Source organism: Arachis duranensis, chromosome 4 (assembly GCF_000817695.3).
Source record: "Arachis duranensis cultivar V14167 chromosome 4, aradu.V14167.gnm2.J7QH, whole genome shotgun sequence".
In the NCBI taxonomy this organism is placed as follows: Eukaryota; Viridiplantae; Streptophyta; class Magnoliopsida; order Fabales; family Fabaceae; genus Arachis; species Arachis duranensis.
The window spans coordinates 121079034-121100712 of NC_029775.3; the positions used below are offsets into that span (position 1 = coordinate 121079034).

Consider the following 21679-nt stretch of genomic DNA (forward strand, 5'->3'; position numbering starts at 1 on the left):
AATTAGTCATAAAATCAATTATCTATATCAAATAGTGAAAACTCAGGTGCAGTTGACTTCACATAAGTTAATAGCTAAAAATCGTTAGATAAAAATTTAGTCAAATCAATCAAATTATTTGACAAATTTCAGCTATCAACTTCACGTAAAGTCGATTGCATCTGAATTTCCACCATATCAAGTACATATTAAAATATATAAAATAATACATAGTGCATTATTATATTGGTCCAACTTATGGTCTTGTATATATAGTAAATACACCATAGCTAGGTACAGATCATGCATTCTCATTCCTTCGATAATTCTGTTAAAAAAAGGACTCCAAGTCCCTAGATACAGGAGTGCCGATCTAACAGCAAATAATTCAATTATTTAATCATTTATTTAAATAATAAAAAATTGATTATGCTACATGTACACCAAAATTAGTAACCATATGAATCTCGTATGAATTTTGTTAGGGAGTCAATGAAATATTTGTACAATGTGTATAATGGGCTATTTATTTGGTCCAATAAGAGTTAAAAAATGAACATCCAGAATAAAATACTACTAATTTCTTAAACACAATACACCGATATTATTCAGAATAATTATCCGAATATCAGAAATAACAAACATCTGATATTCTACTGAATCAAACATCCCTAAACATCTATTGTACACATTGTATAGATACTTCATTAACTCTCTATACTTCTTTATAAAATATAGATTAAAATATAAATATACATTAAAAATAAATTAAATTATACATATATTTATAAAAAAATACGATAATAACTGATTTTAGTAGTTGATTTTAATGTATAAATAGTATTTTTTTAAAAAAAGCGTTGAAAATTGAAAATATGGAAGATACGCGGAGGCACGGTGGCGCTCCCTTGAATTAGGTTAGTATGTGTCTCAAAAAGTTGGCATTTTTATTTTACTCTTTCAAGCTTTGACTCTCATAACCAAAAAACGCTAATTGCATTGTCATCATGCCTTAATTTTCATCCTTATCTTACTCATCAATTACTCCCTTCCAACGCACTCTTTTCAATTTCCATTTCCATATATATATACCCATCAAACTCCTTCGATTTCTCATCATCGTCATAATCATAATCATAATCATATTCATATTCATAATCATAGTCATGTCTTCTGATCTCTCCAATATTCTCCCTCGTGTTCTAATTGTTTCAAGGCGCACCGTTCGGAAGAACAAGTTCGTTGATTTTGTTGGTAAGCTAAGCCTCTTCATTCTTCAATCACATCAACTACTTTTTCAGCCATGTTATTTATATTATTGTTCATTTAAGCCTTTTTTGATAATTATTATTATTGCATCAAATCAAAAATAGAGATTTGTTCAAAGAAAGGAGATAACAATGTTCAAGAAAATTGTTGAGTTAGTTGTACGTGTATTCAAGAACTACTGTAGATATAGACTGATTTGTTGAGTTGTTTTTGTTAATTTTCAGGTGAGTATCACCTTGATCTTATAGTAGGATATGGTGCAGTACCAGTGATTGTTCCACGTGTTTCTGGGGTTCACACCTTGTTGGAAAGCTTTGAGCCAATTCATGGTGTTCTTCTCTGTGAAGGAGAAGACATTGATCCTTCATGGTATGAACAAGACACCACTGATCTGTCACAACAAGAGTTGGAAGAAATAAGGAGGATCCATGCAAGTGACACAGCCATTGATAAAGAGAAAGATTCAATTGAGCTTAGTCTTGCAAAGCTTTGCTTAGAGAGGAACATACCCTACTTGGGAATATGCAGAGGCTCACAAGTTCTTAATGTTGCTTGTGGGGGTACCCTTTATCAGGACATAGGTAAAGAGCTTTCAAAGAATGTTCCTTTGGAACAAAGAGTGATTCATATGAACTATGATGACTATGATGGACATAGGCATGTGGTGAAGGTTGTTGAAAACACACCTTTGCATTATTGGTTTAAGGATTCTTTGGAACATGGGGGAATGAATATTTTGGTAAATAGTTATCACCATCAAGGTGTTAAGAGATTGGCACAACGTTTTGTTCCCATGGCATTTGCCCCTGATGGTTTGATTGAAGGGTTTTATGATCCTGATGCTTATAATCCAGAAGAGGGTAAGTTTATCATGGGGTTGCAGTTTCATCCTGAGAGAATGAGGAAGCCTAATTCAGAAGAATTTGATTATCCTGGATGCCCTTTTGCGTATAAGGTATGAACTTGGTTTTGAAGTATTAATAAAGACAATAATGTTCTTAAAATTGGATCAAGTTTAATTTTACTCTGTGAGTAACATGCATTCATGTACATAAATTTTGCAGGAATTTGTGAAGGCAGTGATTGCTTATCAGAAGAAGTTGAATAGCTTAACATGTGTTAAGAAGCCTTTGAAGCTTAATCAGGAGATGGAGAACAAAAGAAAAGTTATAGTGCGTAGTTTCTCACTAGCCAAAAACCTCTACAATGCTGGCCATCATACAAACTCCACCAAAGATTCTGATCTTGAAGCTGGGGCACAATTTCTTGAGGTAACACCAAATTTTCTGTCAAATGTTCATCCTAGCTAGCTGGTTTTGTTTAAGATTTTTGCAGTTAAAGTCTTAATTAACACCAGCATTATCACTGTTACAACAATAACAAGAATCTCTTATCCTATTAAATAGGTTAGCTATATGAATCAAACTTTGTCTATATTTACACAATCAATCATAAGTCTAGAGAAAAGAAATGGGTTGTATTTATATGCAAATACATGACTAATTTTTTTATGTACATGTAACATTTTTGTCACAGTTAAAATGAAAAATTCTGTTCAATCACTATGGGATGGATCACTATTAGTATTGTATGATTGAAATCATATACAGTAGTGTATTAATTTATGTTGGAAAATGAATTTGCAGTCAAACACAGCATTGAGTGTGCAACAAGAGAAAAGGCTAAAGCAAATGGGTGCAACAGTGAGGAATGCAGGGTCATACATAGAGAGACTGAAGCTGAATCAAGAAAGAGAGAAATTGGCAAGAAAGGTTATGGAAAAAATGTCTGTGGAACAATTATCTGATCTACTGTCATTCTACAACTCAATGGGCCAAATTTGCAATGAAGTTTTGGAAATTAAGATTCATGGTCTTGAAATTGTCAATGAAAATGAATGTGTATTATAGCCCATGATTTTGTTGACCATGGTTGGTGTAAATGTATTAAGTTAGGTGTGTGCTTTTCAATCTGAATTAGGTGATGTGATCTTTATTTTTTTGGTGGGGTTTTGATGTGTAGAGAAAATTAAATGATGAGAACCAATGTATACTATTTGGATGAACTTGGAATAAGTCTAAATATACCACTGCCATGGCCATATTAGTATGGTCACATTTTCTGAATCCGTTGATATTATGTGTCCACCGTATTCAATTATAACTTTTTAAAAGAAAAAGAAAGTAATGTAATAAAATGAACATAATTTTCATTTTTCAGCTAAATGAAAGAGACTTCTCACATTTTTTATTTGATTTATTGGACCAATAATCCAGCTTTAATATAGATTGGGTTTATGTATAAAAGCAATATTTAAATTATAATTTTAGTGTATGATGATTATTATTTTTTGAAGGATTAATATTTAATAATTCGGATAAGCTTGTTAATTTAAATTAAAGTATAAGTATATGCATGCTCATATATAACTAATTTTGGATGGAAACATGTTCTATACTAAAATTTTAACAAGTAGTCAATTATCTTTTCTATTTTTTATCTAGTTTGAGAGAATTCACACAAAATAAGATCATCATATATTATATGCACTTATTATTACTTATATTTATTAAAAATTATTTTTAATTTAATTTTACTAAATATAAATATTATAATTATCAAAGAATTATATTTTAAAAATTAATTTTTATAAACTACTTTTAAAAAATAAACATTTTACTAAGTCTCAAAGTGATACCAAAAATAAAAAACTATATATATTTCTTTAACACGCGCGGCTTCCTCATTATTAGAAGGTGTCTAGAAGAGGGTTGTTAGGAATAATTAAATTAGGTTAATATCGTATTAGAGAGAAGTAAGCCATGTATGTGCAGCTTATGACTATAATTTAATCAAAGAGACTAAGTATAGATATATATGTTATAATAATAACACTAATAACAATAACAATACTACTAATTCATATTCACCCCGTTTGGTGCATGGATTCCATTCAGTTCTAAGTCATCAACCAACGAAAAAAGCTTATTGAACCAAATATAAAAAATATAATCCATGCAAATCTCGATAATGCTATTAAAAAGGGAAAAAATATTTTCTTCTTTTCTTAAAGAAATCCACCACATTAAAGCTAAAGGCATTCATATCCTCTTTTTATCGCGTCTTTATAAAAAAATATAATGCCGCTCATTCTTGATAATATCACTTTTTAGTTTTTACATAATCTTTTCTGTATTATATTTTCGTATACATTTACAAAGAAAGAAATAATATTATTAAAATAAGAATGATGGTATTATTTCTCATTTGTTATATTTACATATGGTAGGTAGTGACACTTTCACACAAACCGTAGCTTTCACAAGTCACAACTAATCAATCTTTATCCGATCCTACAAAATATAAATGCATAAAGTTATTTACATAGGTCCAAATAAATCATTGGAGTCCGCAATATATAAAATTATAAATACAAGCTAATAAGCTTTTAAGCTCTTCATAGTTCTTCATAGCTAGTGCAGTGCAGTGTCAATTACCCTTCATTTTGCATCATCAAACCTTAGAGACATAAAGTGATGATGTCTTCTGAGCTCAATGCAATTCTCCCTCGGGTCCTAGTTGTTTCTAGACGCACCGTTCGCAAGAACAAGTTTGTTGATTTCGTTGGTATGTTTCATTTCCTTTTTCAGATTAAGAAACAATGAAAAAAGGTGTAGGAATTTATTTATTAGAATTATATGTTGATATTTATGGTGACTCTTTGTCTTTGATGTTACTAATAAGAATCATGGTAGTTATGTTACCCAACAATTATTGTTATCTATGATACAACTTCTCTGTCTTTATTATCTGTTTTAATTTGCAACATTTACCAAACACTTCTGATCAAAATGGTTGTTATGTTTGTGTGTGATTTTCAGGTGAGTATCACCTTGATCTTATAGTAGGCTATGGTGCAGTACCAGTGATTGTTCCACGTGTTTCTGGGGTCCACACCTTGTTGGATAGCTTTGAGCCAATCCATGGTGTTCTTCTCTGTGAAGGAGAAGACATTGATCCTTCATGGTATGAACAAGACACCACTGATCTCTCCCAACAAGAGTTGGAAGAAATAAGGAGGATCCATGCAAGTGACACAGCCATTGATAAAGAGAAAGATTCAATTGAGCTTAGTCTTGCAAAGCTTTGCTTAGAGAGGAACATACCCTACATGGGAATATGCAGAGGCTCACAAGTTCTTAATGTTGCTTGTGGGGGTACCCTTTATCAGGACATAGGTAGTGAGCTTTCAAAGAATGTTCCTTTGGAACAAAGAGTGGTTCATATGAACTATGATGACTATGATGGACATAGGCATGTGGTGAAGGTTGTTGAAGACACACCTTTGCATCACTGGTTTAAGGATTCTTTGGAAGAAAGGGGAATGAATATTTTGGTAAATAGTTATCACCATCAAGGGGTTAAGAGATTGGCACAACGTTTTGTTCCAATGGCATTTGCTTCTGATGGTTTGATTGAAGGGTTCTATGATCCTAATGCTTATTGTCCAGAAGAGGGTAAGTTTATTATGGGATTGCAATTTCACCCTGAAAGAATGAGGAAGCCTAATTCAGATGAATTTGATTATTCTGGATGCCCTTTTGCCTATAAGGTTTGAATTTATTTGTTATTAATGTTAGCACATTGATTCATTAACATTTTGGAAATTGTATTGAATTTTTAATGGTAAAAAATATGCAGGAATTTGTGAAGGCAGTAATTGCTTATCAGAAGAAGCTAAATAATTCAACAGGTGTTGAAAATTCTTTAAAGCTTAATGAGGAAATGGAAAACAAAAGAAAAATCATAGTACGTAGTTTCTCACTTGCCAAAGACTTGTATACCACTGGCCTTGAGTTAAACTCTGACACAGAGTCTGAACTTGAAGTAGGGGCAGAATTTCTTGAGGTACTAGCACTATTAACAGATAATAGGAACATTCTTCAATCTTTTTTAGCCCTTTCCACTAATTATTATTTAATCTATATTTGAATTTGAAGTCAAACACAGCAATTAGTGTGCAACAAGAGCATAGGTTAAAGCAAATGGGTGCAACATTCAGGAATGGAAGGCCATGCATAGAGAGACTAAAGCTAAGTGAGGATAGAGAAAACAAAGCAAGAAATTTGATGGCTAAAATGTCAGAGGAGCAGTTATCTGAGTTATTATCTTTCTACCACACAATGGGGCAGATTTGTTCAGAAGTGTTGGATTCAAAAATATATAGCCTTGTCCAATGATTTTAGTTCATGATTTTGTTTATTCCCTGTGTTTTGTAACCATGTGATTGTTGTAAGCTAGTTTGGTGTGCTAATTATAAGTTAATTATGGGATTTATATTAGGACAAATATTCATCATGAGTCAAAAGGTTTAAATGTAATATAATTTGAAATTGACATACTAGATGTGTTTGGTTTGTGTTTTGTTTTGATTATGATGAAGATAAGAGGTTGATACAATAAAACAAAAATATAAAATATTATGATAAGTGACATATTATAAGTCATAAATAAGTCTTCTCATAAATTCTAACAAATTAACAAATTAGGTGTCCATTTAGATTAGCTACTTTTGGAAAATTTTTTAGTGCAAAAAATTAAATATTTTTTTTAGTATTACTTTTTTATTTTAATTTAATAATATTTTAAAAAAATAAAAAATAAATATTTTTATACTTTTATCCAAATACATAATTATTTTAATAAAAAAAAACCCTTAAAAAAAACTCTTTCTTACCTTTACATTATCTTAGCATTCCCCTTGCAACAATGGTGCTATTTGATGCACCAATGATCACCATAGAATTTCTCTCTTTGATGCACCAATGCACAAAGAACCCAACATTACTTTCCCTCAAAGTTCGATTCTTTAGGTCGTTCACTTCTCAAAAGTTGGTACCCAAAAGAGCCAACAGAGAATTTGCTGGGGCATTCAGAGTCCTTAACCTTGTAACCCCAAAAAGGAGTCTCATTGATGTTGAAAATCGTCGCAGTCATCTTCAGCTTATCGAGGGCATGCTGCAAAACGATGCTACAAAAACCATTGTTGTTGATGATTCTAGTTTGAGGGCCACAAAATCTGAAAGGAAGGATCGTACCACTTTTATTATGGAACAAGGTTTGGAGATTGACGTGTGCTTCTTATCACGTGCTGTGAGCTCGTGTGGCTCCCGCCGTGACCTTTTTGGAGGTGTTCAATATCATTGCTTGGCAATAACAACTGGGTTCATTGCCAATGTCTATGTTGGAAGCTCTTTGATCAGTTTGTATGGTAGGTGTGCATTGTTGGGTGATGCATACCGGGTGTTCGATGAAATGCCTGAGAGAAATGTAGTTTCATGGTCAACAATTATCGCTGCATTTGCACAAGAATGGAGGGTTGATATGTGTTTGGAGCTCTTCTGTCAGATGAGGGGCTTGGCTGCGTTGAAGCCGAATTGTTTTACATACACGAGTCTTCTTAGTGCTTGTATGGGAAGTGGAGCACTTGGACATGGAAAGGGTGCTCATTGTCAAATAATTCACATGGGTTTTCATTATTACCTCCACATTGAAAATGCTCTCATTGCCATGTATTCTAAGTGTGGGGCACTTGATGATGCCATGTTCATATTTGAAAATATGCAGCAAAGGGATGTTGTCACTTGGAACTCCCTGATCGCAGCATATGCGCAACACGGGCTGGCGCAAGAGGCAATTTCTCTTTTTGAAGAGATGATGAATCAAGGTGTTAATCCAGATGTGGTTACTTACCTTGGCATATTGTCCTCGTGTCGGCACGGAGGTCTTGTTAAAGAGGGTCAAGATTACTTGAATAACATGATTGAGCAGGGCGTGCAGCCAGAACTGGATCATTACTCTTGCATTGTGGATCTTCTTGGTCGGGCTGGCTTGCTTCTGGAGGCTCGTGATTTCATCCGAAACATGCCTGTTTGTCCCAATGCTGTGATATGGGGTTCACTGCTTTCATCTTCTAGGCTTCATGGAGATGTTTGGATTGGCATCGAGGCGGCAGAGAGTAGGTTGTTACTTGAACCAAGGTGCACTGCAACACTTCAACAGCTGGCGAATCTGTATGCTAGTGTAGGTTGGTGGAATCAGGTAGCACAAGTGCGAAAGTCATTGAAGGACAAAGGTCTGAAACCAAATCCTGGTTGTAGTTGGATTGAAATCAAAAGCAGAGTTCATAGATTTGAAGCACAAAATAAGTCAAACAACAAAATAACTGACATTCTTTTGATCATGGGTAGTTTGTTTGAGCACATGAGTAGTTTAGGTCTTCAGTCTCAGATCTCTGGTGAGGAAAATGTGTGGTCTTCATAATGCTAAGGGTATCTCCATTATCGGGCAGTTCGCATTTGTGCAGTACAAGCAAAATGGACTGGTGTAAAGCTACCTTTCATGCATAGAAGATGTTGTACAAGACTTGGGCCCTTCATTCAAAGGAGGTTCTGTTTGCCAAACCAGTAAATTCTATATTCTAAAGAATTGAGGATGAAGTTTAATGGCAAAAACCGATAATTTGAACCAAAAGTGTTTTATTCTAATCACCTGGAGAATGCTCTTGGATAATGTGGACAGGTGCAGGTTTGGTAAAGTCTGGTTCAATTCCTTGAGAGTTGAGACATGTGAACAAGATTGATCCCTGTAAGCACCCACAAATGCTTTGAAGTTTAAAGAAGTTTTTGTGGCAGGTTTATTGAATGCTGCAGGATCAACCATGACATGAGATGCTACTGGTGTTCTAAATATAGAAAATAGAGAAAGGTTATACAGATATATTTGACAAGAAAGAAGAAAAGAAAGGTTACTTGAAAGAGTTATAGACAATATTAGATAGAAACAAGGATATGTCACAGACCTGTACTAGTTTACTGAATAATTTTTTTCCCTCTTTAATCCTAGGCCAATAATCTGAGATTAAATTATGTATTTACAATAATATGTAAGGTATTCTTTTGTCCCTTGGGCTTGGTTGGGTCACTCTCAAAATTGGCCTAAGCTGAGAAGTAAGAATCCATCAAACAAGTAGTTGATTTTATTCTACATAGTATCAGTAGTTGGCAGATTTAGTTGTAGTAAGACTATTGGACTATTGGTGATTGCATCAATTTCTGTCAACTGCATAAATGAAAAAGAAAAATGTGTTACCCATCTTAATCCTTACTTATTACCATACGACCAAGTCTACTTAAAGACCTTACCAAAATAAAATAAGAAAATTTACTGAAATAGTTACTTTTGACCACTTCTATTAATGCTAGTTGTAAAAATGATCGTGATTCATCTTTAGAATATTATGCCGTTTATTCAAGGCATACTTTTCTTTGGATTTTAACTTTCTAAATTCCAAACTGTATAGGCAGAAAAGTTTACAGCATTTTCTTTTAATGGTAAGTAATTGGGTTAGGTACGATTTTGCTCCCTAAGGTATAGGCCTCAACTTTTTTTTGTATACAAAATCGTTTTTAAGGTTTAACTTGGTTTTAAAATCGTCTTTACCTTAGGACCAAAATCGTATGGAGATGACGGTGGAGGTAGATCATGGATAGCTTCTTCTTCTTCTTCCCTTCTCCCTTCTTCTTCTTCTCTTTTCCCTTTGCAGAAGCAGAAACACTCTCTTTCTCTTATTTTTTTTATTTTATATTCTTTTTTATTATGGGTAATTTGATCCAAAATTTTAATATTTAAGTAAAAAGGACGAATTTAAAATTTGGTTTTAAACCTTAAGGACAATTTGTATGAAAAAAAAGGTTGAGGACTAAAAAAATTTTCGACTTATACTTTAAGGATTAAAATCGTACTTAGTCCTAATTAATTCTTAAGATAATTGCTAGATAAATTCATAATTAGTTCATTCATGTTGTGCAATATGTTGGCCTAATTAAAATCCGGTATGTTAGTTGAGACAATAACACCGCTTTTTAAGTATATAACAACATTTTCTTTGATGATCCATAATACAATATATATAAGAAAAATATTTTTGGTGTTGTTTGCTTAGTACTCTAATAATTAAATGAGGATTAAATCTTAAATAAATTATATGGATCGAATATGTATAAATATTGGCTAATATTTTTTTTATTTGAAAAAAAAAAAAGAGTGCCAAACTAGGTTGAATATTTAAATTCCTATATACACGTATACTCTATATATAAGTCAACGAAACTCTACAATACTTTATTAGTCTCAATTACTATCCTTTTCTTTGAAATTTCATGTCTTTTATTATCCCTTTAATCTTGTTTAATTATCTCATTCATTTTGGAAAGATAAACACATACACTAAGATCCTCTGCTATTTTCTAAAATGGCTTCTCTGCTTTTTATGCTCCTCCCTCACTTAATGATCCTCTTGATATTGATTCAGATTCCTCCATTCTTAAGCTCCAATGATGATAACTATACAAGTTGTGTTGATACTCGCTATGATTGTGGGAAGATTAACAACATTGGTTTTCCATTTTGGGGAGGAAATCGTCCAAAGCAGTGTGGCCACCCTCTTCTACAACTCAACTGTGATCATGATCATGACTCCACTACTTACATAACCATCAAGAACATGAGATACCGGGTTTTGGAAGCATACCCGGAAAACCAAACCATGAAGATAGCAAGAGTTGACTACTTTGAAGGTCTATGCCCTTCAAAACCAGTAAACACAAGCCTTGACTTCGAGCTCTTTGATTATGGGCCTGGCAATAAGAATCTTACCCTCTTCTATCATTGTAATGGATTGTCCAATTCCATCCCCGGATTTCTTAATTGTTTCTCAAATAGAACTTCAAATGAATACTTTTATGCTAGGCCTGAAGCTCTAGGTGCTCCTCCTTCTAGTGTTGTTTGCAGAACAAGTGTGTTTATTCCATTGTTGTTGCAACTTGATGTTGAAGTGGAGTTGTCATGGAACAACATAGAAGGTGCTATCCAAAATGGATTCTTGGTGAAATGGATAGGAAGTGTAACAGAATGTTTCAAGTGTATGAACTCAGGTGCAGGTGGAGCCTGTGGCTATGATTGGAATTCAAATCAACCAACATGTTATTGCAAAGATGAGTCTGGCTATTCATATTTGGATGATGGGCACATCAAAATCTGTGATGCTTCTGCCACCTCACCAACTCAAGATGATCATGGACGTTCAGGTATATGTCATATTTCTAACATGCAATTTGTTTTATAACTATATACAAGTAATAATATCATTTCTTATAGTAGTAGTAGCTTATTATAGTCCTTATTAGTTCCTCTATATAACCAATTGTTTCTTTAGTTGAGTTTGATTGTAATCCCATACATAGTTTTCTGTTCTTACTTCTTACTCATATGGCTAAGTCAAATATAGCTTAAATATTTTAAACTAAAGTCATTATCTTACCCTTGCCTCCAAATAGATATCATTCACCTATTGCTATTAGAATATTATTTAACGAGTATCTTAAGAATATTATAAGTATATAGTTTTTCCAACTCTTAATTTCTTATATAGTGGTCAATTTCTACGGTGACTTAAGCTCAAATTTTCTTTTCTAGCATTGTCTAATTTTTTATTCAATATGATGAATTATATTACATATTTTTTAGATAAATTGGTCTATCATATCAATTTTAAAAATTTGTGACCGGATAATAATTTTACTAAGAAATTAATACTTTTTTATTAATATTAGTGAATACTTTGAGTTAATATCTTATTTGTATATTATTAATATTTATAATTTAGAGTTTAGGTTTTAAACTCTAATACTTAGAGTTTAAATTATTGACTAAAAAAGTAGTAAATTTTGTTAGTCATATAATATTATTTATTTTTAGTTTTTTTTCGATAAAAAAGAGTTTTAGAGCAATGATTGAGTTGTCTCTGTAATAAATTCAAGTCCTGAAAATAGCCATTAATATAATTATCAAGTTAGGCGGTATACATTATATTTTTCAGATACAGTCCTTTTTTGAATTCTACAATAATGTATGATGCTTGTGCATCCGGATACCTTTTCCTTATTTTTTTTTGGTCCACGTACATTGGAAAGTTAAATCTATTTAGGTTTGATTTTTCATTCCTCTACCCTTCCATATTATGAATATAGTTCATCCTTTGAATTCTATTTTCCTTAGCTAAGCTAGTCTTAAGTTATACTAATTTTCTTTATTTCTTAAGCTATTTTAATCTTTTAGTCTTTAGTCAACAGATTTGACTAGCTAGCAAAACTCTTTTTTTTTTTTTTTAAATTAAGATGTAGTATTGGCTTGTCAAAACTAAGTTGGGTTGGTTTAATAGATAATTCTAGTCCATTTAAGTAAGTGTCGGAATTCGAATCCTACCTTATACATACAACTCAAATAAAAGTATCGGTAATGGTAAGGAAACAAAAAAAAACAGCAAAAACTTATCTTATTTAGCTTTCATTAATTGTTGCCGTAGTTAATAAAAACTAAATAAGTCAAATTCTCGTTGATTTTGGCTAATTTTTTTTTGTTATCAAACATTTTCATAGAAGTATTGCCTTGTCAATCTTTTTGTGTGCATTGTTTTTATTTTCTGTTTGTTCATATCTTTCCATCTAGATTTTGTTCATACTTTCCCCAATTAATTAAGTGGCCATCCTCCTCTCATTACAGTTTCCCACTACTTGTAAACTACGTTACTCGATCTCACAACGTGTATGAAGCGAAGCTAATTCCGTGTATGAAGCTAATTAATTAACCTCCCTAGACATTTTTATTCTTTTCCCTATATTTTCATTTTCATTATGACATCAGCTATGTGTTGTTGACGTCATCCAGCTTCTGCTTCTCCACTTTGTCCATTATTAGATTAACTGGGAATGAGATAAGTTGGATTCTTGTAGCACAAAATATATGTAAAATACAACATAACGCGTTTCCAAATTCCAAGTTATTTGAATGGACGTATATGTTATTATGTAGTTTGAAAGTTTAATTTTAGTTGACATGCACAAATAGGAAGAAAACTAGTGCACTAATTAAATAGATGAGAGCGATGTAAATTATTAAGGAAGCTAAGGTGGTCAAAAAACGGGACCTCCGAGAATCCCCTTCTAGAATCACACTTTTCGGAATTCCAATTCAGAGAAAGTGGCAGATTTATGAGATTAATAAAGTAATTAATTTCATCATATATATAACAATATAATTTCTTTTTTCCATGTTTCTTTTGCCTCAATTTTTCTATAATAAACCACTTTAAGAAGATAAAAATTTACCTGTAATTATTTTAATGTAAAAAGGTAGAAATTTAAGTACAGTCGATTTCACAAAAAGTTGATAACTGAAAGCTGTTAAATGATTTAACTGATTTGACTAAATTTTCATTTAGTGACTTTCAGCTATCAATTTCACGTGAAGTCGACGTGAAATTGATAGTTAAGAGTCGTCACACAACGATTTAATCAAACTTATTAAATCATCTAACCACTTTTAGCTATTATTTTTACACGAAGATAAATAGAGGTGAGTTTTCACACAATTACTTAATACAATGTAATATTTGAATGTAGAGAGTCACTTGCCGTTTTCTTCGGTTACTGTAATAATATAACAACCTCCTAGAAACACGGCTTTTATATTTTATTATATATTCATTATTCAGTCTTCCTCTGTTTGCTGCACTTTGAACCCAACTCCTATATATTTTTTTCTTCTTTTCCATCATCATTCTCCTTCCTGTTCTTGTTCTCCCTTTGCAACAATGAAACCTCTTTGTCGTCTTCGCCGCCTATATTCCATATGGATGTTCATCTTGGCTCTTCTCGTCACGGCAACCGACGTTCCTACATCTGTAGGTGCTGCTGATAACGTTGATTACTTGGCGTGCAAGAACACTTTAAGCTGTGGAACCGTCAACCAACTCACTTACCCTTTCTGGGGTCAAATTGACAACACTAATAACAGGCCAAACTCTTGCGGTGAGCCTAACTTGCAGATCACATGTGAAGATAAAAACAATAATAATGGGGTCCCAAAGTTCACAGTGGATTCTGTCAAATACAGGATTCTTGATTGGGAGTGGGACATCAGTAAACAGAATCTGACAGTTGCTAGGGACGATTACTTTAGTACTAGCTTTGATTTCTGTTCAGGAGATTTCAGCAACAACACCTTGGATAAAACCATACTTCAATATGATGATAACAGTGTTGTTAATATCACACTCTTGTACAAGTGTTCTTCAGAAACAAAGCCTTCTTCGGATCAGTTTACGTTTGTTCAAAGTTGCAACAGCGGTAGTGTCTACTATGCTGAACAAGATGATAATAAGGCGCTGCCTTATTATGAAGGTTGCAGCACTGTTATTTTTCCTGTTTCAAAGTCCCTAGCTTCGGCTTTTGCTAACAGTGCCAGTAACCCCATTACTACTATAATTCAGCAAGCGTTGCAAGGTGGTTTTGTCTTGAAATTATTGCCTCAAATCAATGATAAGTGCAGGGGATGCACTAACTCAGGTGGCAATTGTGGCAGCAATGATGGACATTTCGTCTGTTACTGTAACGATGGAACTCATCAAAATTCTTGTTCAGGTAAGTTTGTTTCTTAATTATTCATGATCATGCATGCATGCGTGTGCTGGTTTCTGTCTTTCTGTTACCGCAATTGCTCCATCCAATACCCTTCTAAAATTAGAAAATATTTCTAAAAGATCTTAAAGTTATCGTATATAAGTACATAAATATTGTTACGTTTAACAATTGGGTATTTGATCTATATTTTGTTCATGGTTCATCCATGCAACAATTTCATGGAACAAAATTTATGTTAATAGTATTAGATAGATATTCTTAATCGGGATTAATTACCTAGGATTATTGTTAATGGGATTAACATGCCTCAAACCCTCTATCTCTTTATTAAGGGTATGTAGCTCTTTTTTTTTTTTTTTTGCCTCATCAACACTATACGGAATCTGAAGAACACATAGAAGGTCAGAAATTGCTTGCAAGTTGATGTTTGACTTTTGGGGTACGGTACGCGGAAGAGTTCAGCTCGTTGATAAATTCCCATGTTGACCATTTCATATTAGACTATTATATACCACGTAGTTTTCACCAAATTAATAGTAAAATATACTTTTCCTTATACTATTATATAGTTTTATTCTTCTAATGCTTAACTCACGCCTGCCTCTCATCCAAGCATTGTTTTCATTTCACATCTTAGCAGCCCCCCGAGTTTCTAGTTATGTGGCTTCAAACTTCATTCAATTCTTTGATTTGGATTTTGTGTCCTGATTTTTTTTTTTGGGGGTACCATATGCTTAAGATTAGAATTTCCACTTGCATAAAATATTGGGGACTAGGTCTTCAATTTATATTAAAATTGATTTTTTTTCTGCTTTTATATTTGGAAGGTGTTCAAGTAGATATTAACTTATGATGCCAAAAATAAAAAAAAAAAAGTTAAAACTGTATTGCACTTCTTTTGACTTTTGAGTTCTGTTATAAAAGGAGCTAATTTTTTAGTCAATATCAATAAATTTTTGTAAAGTTTAAATTATAAATTCTAATTTAAAAAAAAATAATTTTATATTAGACGAATATTAACTAATTAAAATTAGTATCTTATATTTATTCATTGATAAAACATAAGCTTAATGGATTTATTAGAACGAAAATATTTGATAAAAAAACAATAAAAAATAATGTAAATAAATTTAACATTATTAATTATGATTAAAATTAATAAATATTAAATAAAATACATTTAAGTTATTTAAATTAATTTTTTATTATCTCTGTAACATTACCGGTTATTAGAGAGGTTATACATTATGTTTGGTCACTAATAGCCTAAACTGTTTGACTCTGGAGCAGTAGTGATCAGTGATCAGTGATCACCAACCCTTAAATTTTTTTTAAAAAATTAGCAGAATTAGGTAATCCCCATTTCCAACATAAAATATTACAATATTAATAGGTCACCTAAATTTGCATTCCTTACAATTGTGGTGTGGCTTATAAGAAGTCAATGGCATTACGCATCTCTCTTCTATATTTTAGTGTAATGTCATAAGTCTCTCTACCAAGCTATGTTTCTGAAGATGCAAATTCTTCATCCAATGAGTATCTTTTCCTCATTCTTGGTCACCATCACATCCATCATATTTCTGAATCAAGCCCCAACATCATTTTGTGCCATTGATACGAGGATGGCTACAAATTCAACTACTCTTCTTAATGGTTATGCCTCTTTGTTGAATGAAAGCAAAAGTTTGTGTGGTGATGAATGCCTAAAAAGTGGTGGCCACTGTGATCTAAACCCTGTTTCAGGGGATTTTTCTTGCTATTGTAAAGATGGATCTATTGTTCAATCTTCATGTCCATCAAGTAAGTATGATTACTAACTTAATTAGTAACCTAACAATATAAATTATACTTTGGATGAGAATTTTTATGATATTGAATTTTTTTTAAACTTTATTTCTGTTTTAATGGACTAAAAATTTTTGTATCTAGATTTTCAATGATAAATATCTACGAGTTAAAAATGTTAATTGAATCAGTATTTGAGGGACATTTATATGATATGAATGCTTCTACTTAAGAATTGGTCTATGATGCAAAATGTGATTATTTTATTTAATTTATTTTCTCTCCATTTGTTTTTACCAAGTCAATAATATGTTGCAGCTTTACTACGTCATTGTGTAGTATAATTCTTGTATTAGGTAGAAGTAAGTAGCTATTAGTCCTTGTGAACACTGCACATATAATATTTAAAAAATTAGGGGTTGCTGTCTTTGATTGCAATTAGACTTCTTCTTTCACATTTTAATTTTATAATGTCAACATATACAGGAAATTCATCAATTCTCTGCTTACTATTATTAGCATCTTAAATGCACTTAATTACATTTACAGTCTATGTATATTAGTCAATATAGAAATTGAATAAGCTCATTTAAACCTCTTTTACATAGAAATATCATGGTGCTTGCAAACAAGTGATTATAGTGTGTTGAAACTTGGAACATATATGCTTTTACAATTTGACATTGAAAAATATATTGACTGTGGACTATTCTAAGAGCTCACTTAAATTTGATTTGAAAAACTTACACAGTGCATCAGTTATTTCCATTTATGTTAATCTTGTTATTCTTCCTCTGTTTTGATTTTTAACTTCTTTTCAACACAATAAAACATTATTTACAAAAAGTCAAACATTAAAATAGATTATTTTATATGTCTCTATCTAATTTATAACATTTTTTTATTCAAAACAGCACAATTTTTAACTTAAATTAAATTATCTAATATTTAAATTAAATAAAAATTTATATATAATTATCTTCGTATAATTAAATATATTAAATTATCTAATAATTTTTAATTAATAACTTCGTATAAAAATAACTACACATAAATTTCTATCGGTCCAACTAACAATCTCAAAACCAAAGCTACACAAAGCTATTTTTATTTTGTCCCATTGATTAGTTGCTAGCAGCTTTCAGTCCTATTTGTAGATTTTGACCAGCCTCCATTGAACCAACCGTACAAGAGACTATATGTTTGACCATCAAAGTAATACCCCCCATTTTCTTTTTATATACACATATTGGTCCATGACCAATTATTTTATTGAACCAATATTAATTAGATGATACTATTAAATATTAACTTCACGTGAAGTGGACTTTTCTTGAATTTTAACCTTCTAATGAAATGAAGTACTAACGCGGCTGCTAAAACTAACAACTTATAAAAACACTCAAATTCAGTACATGTTTTTGCATGCTCTTCACGTACATCATAAAGTCCAAGTCAACTAAAACCACCTTACTCCTCTTTTCTTTAATAGTTTCATAGTAATTGGTAACACCAAAACCAACAACTAACACTTTTAAAACAACAAAAACCCAAATGAGTAAACGTAACCAATAATGAAACAACAAACTATGTTGTCCCTCTCTTCTTTCTCTTCTTTCTCCATCACCATTTTCTTCTTCTTTATCTTCATATTCTCTCTTCTTCACCCTACAACTCCGCTTCCTTCCAATGCATCATTCTCCCTCTGCAGCAACACTACATTCAACTGTGGCAACATCACCAACGTTTCCTACCCTTTCACCGGCGCCGACCGCCCCTTCTTCTGCGGTCCGCCGGAGTTCCATTTGACATGCAACGACGGCATCCCTGAGTTAAACATCTTGTTGGTTCGCTACCGAGTCCTCCAACTTGATTCAGTAGCTCAAAGCCTCACCATAGCTAGAGCAGACCTTTGGAACAAAACATGCACCAACGTGCACTTAAACTCAACCATTGATGATGGAACTGGTAGCTTCACCTATGGTTCCGGGAACAAGAACCTTACTTTGTTCTATGGGTGTGGACCATCTATGTTAAACATAACTCCTGTTAATTTGTTTCACTGTGATAGTGGTTATGGGAATAAAAGTGATTCCTACTCTTTGATTGGTCCTTTGCCTATGGATCCTATTCTTAGCATTGTTCATTGTGAGCTTGGTGTTGAGGTTCCTATTCTTGAAGATCAGGCTAATAGGCTCATAGGGAACAGGTCTTTGCTTAGGGAGGTTTTGATGAAGGGTTTTAATGTGAGTTATAGCAATAATCATTATGAGAGCGAGTGTTTGAAGTGTGTTATTGGTGATGGTGGCCAGTGTGGGTTTGATTTTGATTCAAATAAAGTTATTTGCATTTGTGATGATCAGTTGTGTTCATCTTCAGGTATTGCAGCCTCTGTTTTTGTGATGAAAATTCTGATTGTATGTCCCAAAAAAATATTGTTTTAAGGATGATACTTTATATAGAAATATACTAATTCTCTTTGTTATCATTATATGATTCCTTGTTTTGACTTTTCTTATTTTGTGGAATGTTGCAGGGAAAAGTACTAACAAAGCAGCTATTGCAGCAGGTACTTCACATACATTCTTGTTAATAGTTGAAGTGAATTCTAATAATGCCTAATAATAATAATGAATTTTGATAGTAAAATGTTCTAGCATCGTCTTTCAGGTGCTGCTTCAGGAGCTGTAGTCTTTGTTGTCCTTCTTATAGGTACACTTTTTGTGGTAAGAAGAAGGAGAAGAAATGCTGAAAGATCAAGAAGCAACAAGGATATTTTGCCTCTGAGTGGAGTCCCTCTTACATCTTCAACTACAAGTAGTAGTAACACATCTCAGAGTGTTTCTTCTTACCCTTCCTCCAAGTCTGATTCTGTGCCAAAGAGTTACTACTATGGTGTTCAAGTGTTTGACTATGCTGAACTTGAAGAAGCTACCAACAATTTTGACCCTTCTAGAGAACTTGGTGAGGGAGGCTTTGGCACTGTTTACAAAGGTAATAATAACAACAAAATCTTCAGTCTATACTTGAATTCTTGCATATATACATAAAGAGTTTTAATTTTTTCACACATATTACTAACATTTAATCTATGATGATTATTGTTGAGCAGGTATGCTTCAAGATGGGCGTGTAGTTGCAGTGAAACGCCACTATGAAAGCCATTTAAAGCGTGTTGAGCAATATATGAATGAAGTTGAGATTCTAGCACACTTGAGGCACAAGAATTTGGTCACACTCTTTGGCTGCACTTCAAGACACAGCAGAGAACTCATCCTTGTTTATGAGTTCATACCTAATGGAACACTAGCCGATCACCTCCATGGAAGCCTTGCAAATTCCACCTTACTTACTTGGAATGTAAGATACAAAGTTGCACTCGAAACAGCCGAGGCGCTCTCCTACCTTCACTCTAAGAAAGTTATACACAGAGATGTTAAGTCCACAAACATTCTGCTGACAGAGACTTTTCAAGTTAAGGTTGGTGATTTTGGACTATCAAGGTTGTTTCCTAAATTTGTTACTCATGTCTCAACAGCGCCACAAGGCACACCTGGCTATGTTGATCCGGAGTATTACCAGAACTACCAACTAACTGATAAGAGTGATGTTTATAGCTTTGGAGTTGTGTTGGTTGAGCTTATATCTTCATTGCAAGCAGTGGACATAACCCGGAACCGGAACGAAGTTAACTTGGCTAGTCTTGCAGTGAATAGGATACAGAACCAAGAATTGCATGAAATGGTTGATCCATGTCTTGGATTTGAGAAGGACAATGATGTAAGGAGGATGGTAACTGCTGTTGCTGAATTGGCATTTAGGTGCTTGCAGCAGCAGAGAGATATGAGGCCCTCCATGGATGAAGTTCTTGAGATCTTGAGAGGGGTAAAGGGTGATGAGTTTGGTGCATTAGAGAGAAACTCATCAGAATCAGTGGTGGGTGTTAACCATAATAAGACAGAGGAGGTTATACTTTTGAAGAAGGTTCCACCACCAGTTTCACCAGATTCTGTTGCTGATAAATGGGTTAGCAGCTCTTCTACATCTAGCACTTCATAGCTTCTAAGATTATTTTTTCCATTTCTTTTGTAATGGTTTCAATGAGCTAGTTTCAGAGTTCACCATACCCTTCACAATTCACATCTCTTAAGATTCATTTTGAGGCCTTTTATGTATGTTTTCATGTTAATATGTGTGAGAGGTTGAACTCAACATTGAAAAATAGGTAATATGATTAGAGAAGAGAGACTTAATAAATACTTTTGGTGTAAATATTTTTACTCTAATCAGTTTCTTTGATTTATATATACACATAAAGAAGAACATGTTAGAGAATTATGTTTGAATTTGGTTTTGGAAATGATTTTGAATTTAAGCAGAAATCACGTAAAATTGTTAATCGACCCTAATATATAATACAAAGTTACTATTTTAACCATTTTCTTTGTTTTATCCAACATTTTTTTTTTTGGTTTTTAGTCATTGCTCATGAAATTTTACAGAGTGTGACTTTTCAAACTTTTTGTTATACAAAGAGGACTTAAATTAGTGATAGTGAAATCAGTTAAGAAGTGTGTTGGTGATTGGCACATCACAAGTGCTGAATTTCCCTTATCTTATTACAGCAGTGGGACATGCTAAGAAGAACTGCTTAACACAACATGTGCACTTCCTTAGTCAGGATTACATAACTACATTGATACATTTGACAGGTAGGTTGTTCTGGTACTCTATATCCACATGCTTGTCATGGTTAATATACAAGCCATTTTATTCATGTTTCAGCTACTCTTGCTTGTGTAGTCACCGAGTAACTTGGGATATTGCTGAAGAATGTGTCATTTTTATCTTTTATAATGCAGTTGTGATTATGGGCTTGGAATGCTTCATTCTCCTGGAAGACATTCCCAGTATGGACATGTGAATTATGAACCTTAGTATATTAATAGAATGTGGGACATTTTCTTTCTCTTCCCCACATTTTCCTGTTCTTACCACTCATCCAAATTCACTAGGATTTGTATATTAGGTGTGCTAATTTGTAAATGTAACCTACATGCTTACTATATATTCTTTTATTTCTACCAGAGGTTGTAGAATTG

At 32.8% G+C, this 21679-nt stretch overlaps 4 protein-coding genes across 7 annotated transcripts; all 4 read left to right on the forward strand.

The window, feature by feature from the left end:
- Positions 1 to 983: 983 nt before the first annotated feature.
- Positions 984 to 3335, forward strand: LOC107486919 (putative glutamine amidotransferase GAT1_2.1). The gene is made up of 4 exons (XM_016107491.3): positions 984 to 1233; positions 1473 to 2203; positions 2313 to 2519; positions 2895 to 3335. Exons 1-4 carry the CDS (start codon positions 1146 to 1148, stop codon positions 3156 to 3158), a joined length of 1290 nt encoding a protein of 429 aa, XP_015962977.1. The 5' UTR covers positions 984 to 1145; the 3' UTR covers positions 3159 to 3335.
- Positions 3336 to 4699: 1364 nt separating this feature from the next.
- Positions 4700 to 6568, forward strand: LOC107486918 (putative glutamine amidotransferase GAT1_2.1). Its single transcript, XM_016107490.3, has 4 exons — positions 4700 to 4875; positions 5130 to 5860; positions 5950 to 6156; positions 6249 to 6568. The coding sequence occupies exons 1-4, from the start codon at positions 4785 to 4787 to the stop codon at positions 6486 to 6488; spliced, it is 1269 nt and encodes a 422-aa protein (XP_015962976.1). The 5' UTR covers positions 4700 to 4784; the 3' UTR covers positions 6489 to 6568.
- Positions 6569 to 7041: 473 nt separating this feature from the next.
- LOC107486917 (pentatricopeptide repeat-containing protein At2g37320) lies at positions 7042 to 9402 on the forward strand. The gene has a single exon (XM_052260219.1). The coding sequence runs from the start codon at positions 7066 to 7068 to the stop codon at positions 8569 to 8571; it is 1506 nt and encodes a 501-aa protein (XP_052116179.1). The 5' UTR covers positions 7042 to 7065; the 3' UTR covers positions 8572 to 9402.
- A 1112-nt stretch (positions 9403 to 10514) lies between these two features.
- On the forward strand, positions 10515 to 21646 carry LOC107486916 (LEAF RUST 10 DISEASE-RESISTANCE LOCUS RECEPTOR-LIKE PROTEIN KINASE-like 1.4). 4 transcript variants are annotated; one of them, XR_002374758.2, is made up of 6 exons: positions 10515 to 11396; positions 19114 to 19146; positions 19248 to 19571; positions 19690 to 20603; positions 21203 to 21289; positions 21440 to 21646. XR_002374758.2 is itself a non-coding variant. In XM_021141350.2 (4 exons), exons 1-4 carry the CDS (start codon positions 10562 to 10564, stop codon positions 20634 to 20636), a joined length of 2139 nt encoding a protein of 712 aa, XP_020997009.1. In that variant the 5' UTR covers positions 10515 to 10561; the 3' UTR covers positions 20637 to 20883. The 4 variants fall into 4 exon arrangements, 3 of the variants coding, with proteins under 3 accessions (XP_020997009.1, XP_020997010.1, XP_015962974.1); XM_021141350.2 differs by lacking the exons at positions 21203 to 21289; positions 21440 to 21646 and having other exon boundaries at positions 19690 to 20883; XM_021141351.2 differs by lacking the exons at positions 10515 to 11396; positions 21203 to 21289; positions 21440 to 21646 and adding an exon at positions 13882 to 14789 and having other exon boundaries at positions 19690 to 20883.
- Positions 21647 to 21679: the final 33 nt, after the last annotated feature.

Coding starts and splice junctions, on each gene's coding strand:
- LOC107486919 (XM_016107491.3), top strand. CDS start 1,146: ATGTCTTCTGATCTCTCCAATATTCTCCCTCGTGTTCTAATTGTTTCA. Junction 1,234..1,472: donor CAAGTTCGTTGATTTTGTTG/GTAAGCTAAGCC, acceptor GTTAATTTTCAG/GTGAGTATCACCTTGATCTT. Junction 2,204..2,312: donor GATGCCCTTTTGCGTATAAG/GTATGAACTTGG, acceptor TAAATTTTGCAG/GAATTTGTGAAGGCAGTGAT.
- LOC107486918 (XM_016107490.3), top strand. CDS start 4,785: ATGATGTCTTCTGAGCTCAATGCAATTCTCCCTCGGGTCCTAGTTGTT. Junction 4,876..5,129: donor CAAGTTTGTTGATTTCGTTG/GTATGTTTCATT, acceptor TGTGATTTTCAG/GTGAGTATCACCTTGATCTT. Junction 5,861..5,949: donor GATGCCCTTTTGCCTATAAG/GTTTGAATTTAT, acceptor AAAAATATGCAG/GAATTTGTGAAGGCAGTAAT.
- LOC107486917 (XM_052260219.1), top strand. CDS start 7,066: ATGCACCAATGCACAAAGAACCCAACATTACTTTCCCTCAAAGTTCGA.
- LOC107486916 (XM_021141350.2), top strand. CDS start 10,562: ATGGCTTCTCTGCTTTTTATGCTCCTCCCTCACTTAATGATCCTCTTG. Junction 19,147..19,247: donor CAAAGCAGCTATTGCAGCAG/GTACTTCACATA, acceptor ATCGTCTTTCAG/GTGCTGCTTCAGGAGCTGTA. Junction 19,572..19,689: donor CTTTGGCACTGTTTACAAAG/GTAATAATAACA, acceptor ATTGTTGAGCAG/GTATGCTTCAAGATGGGCGT.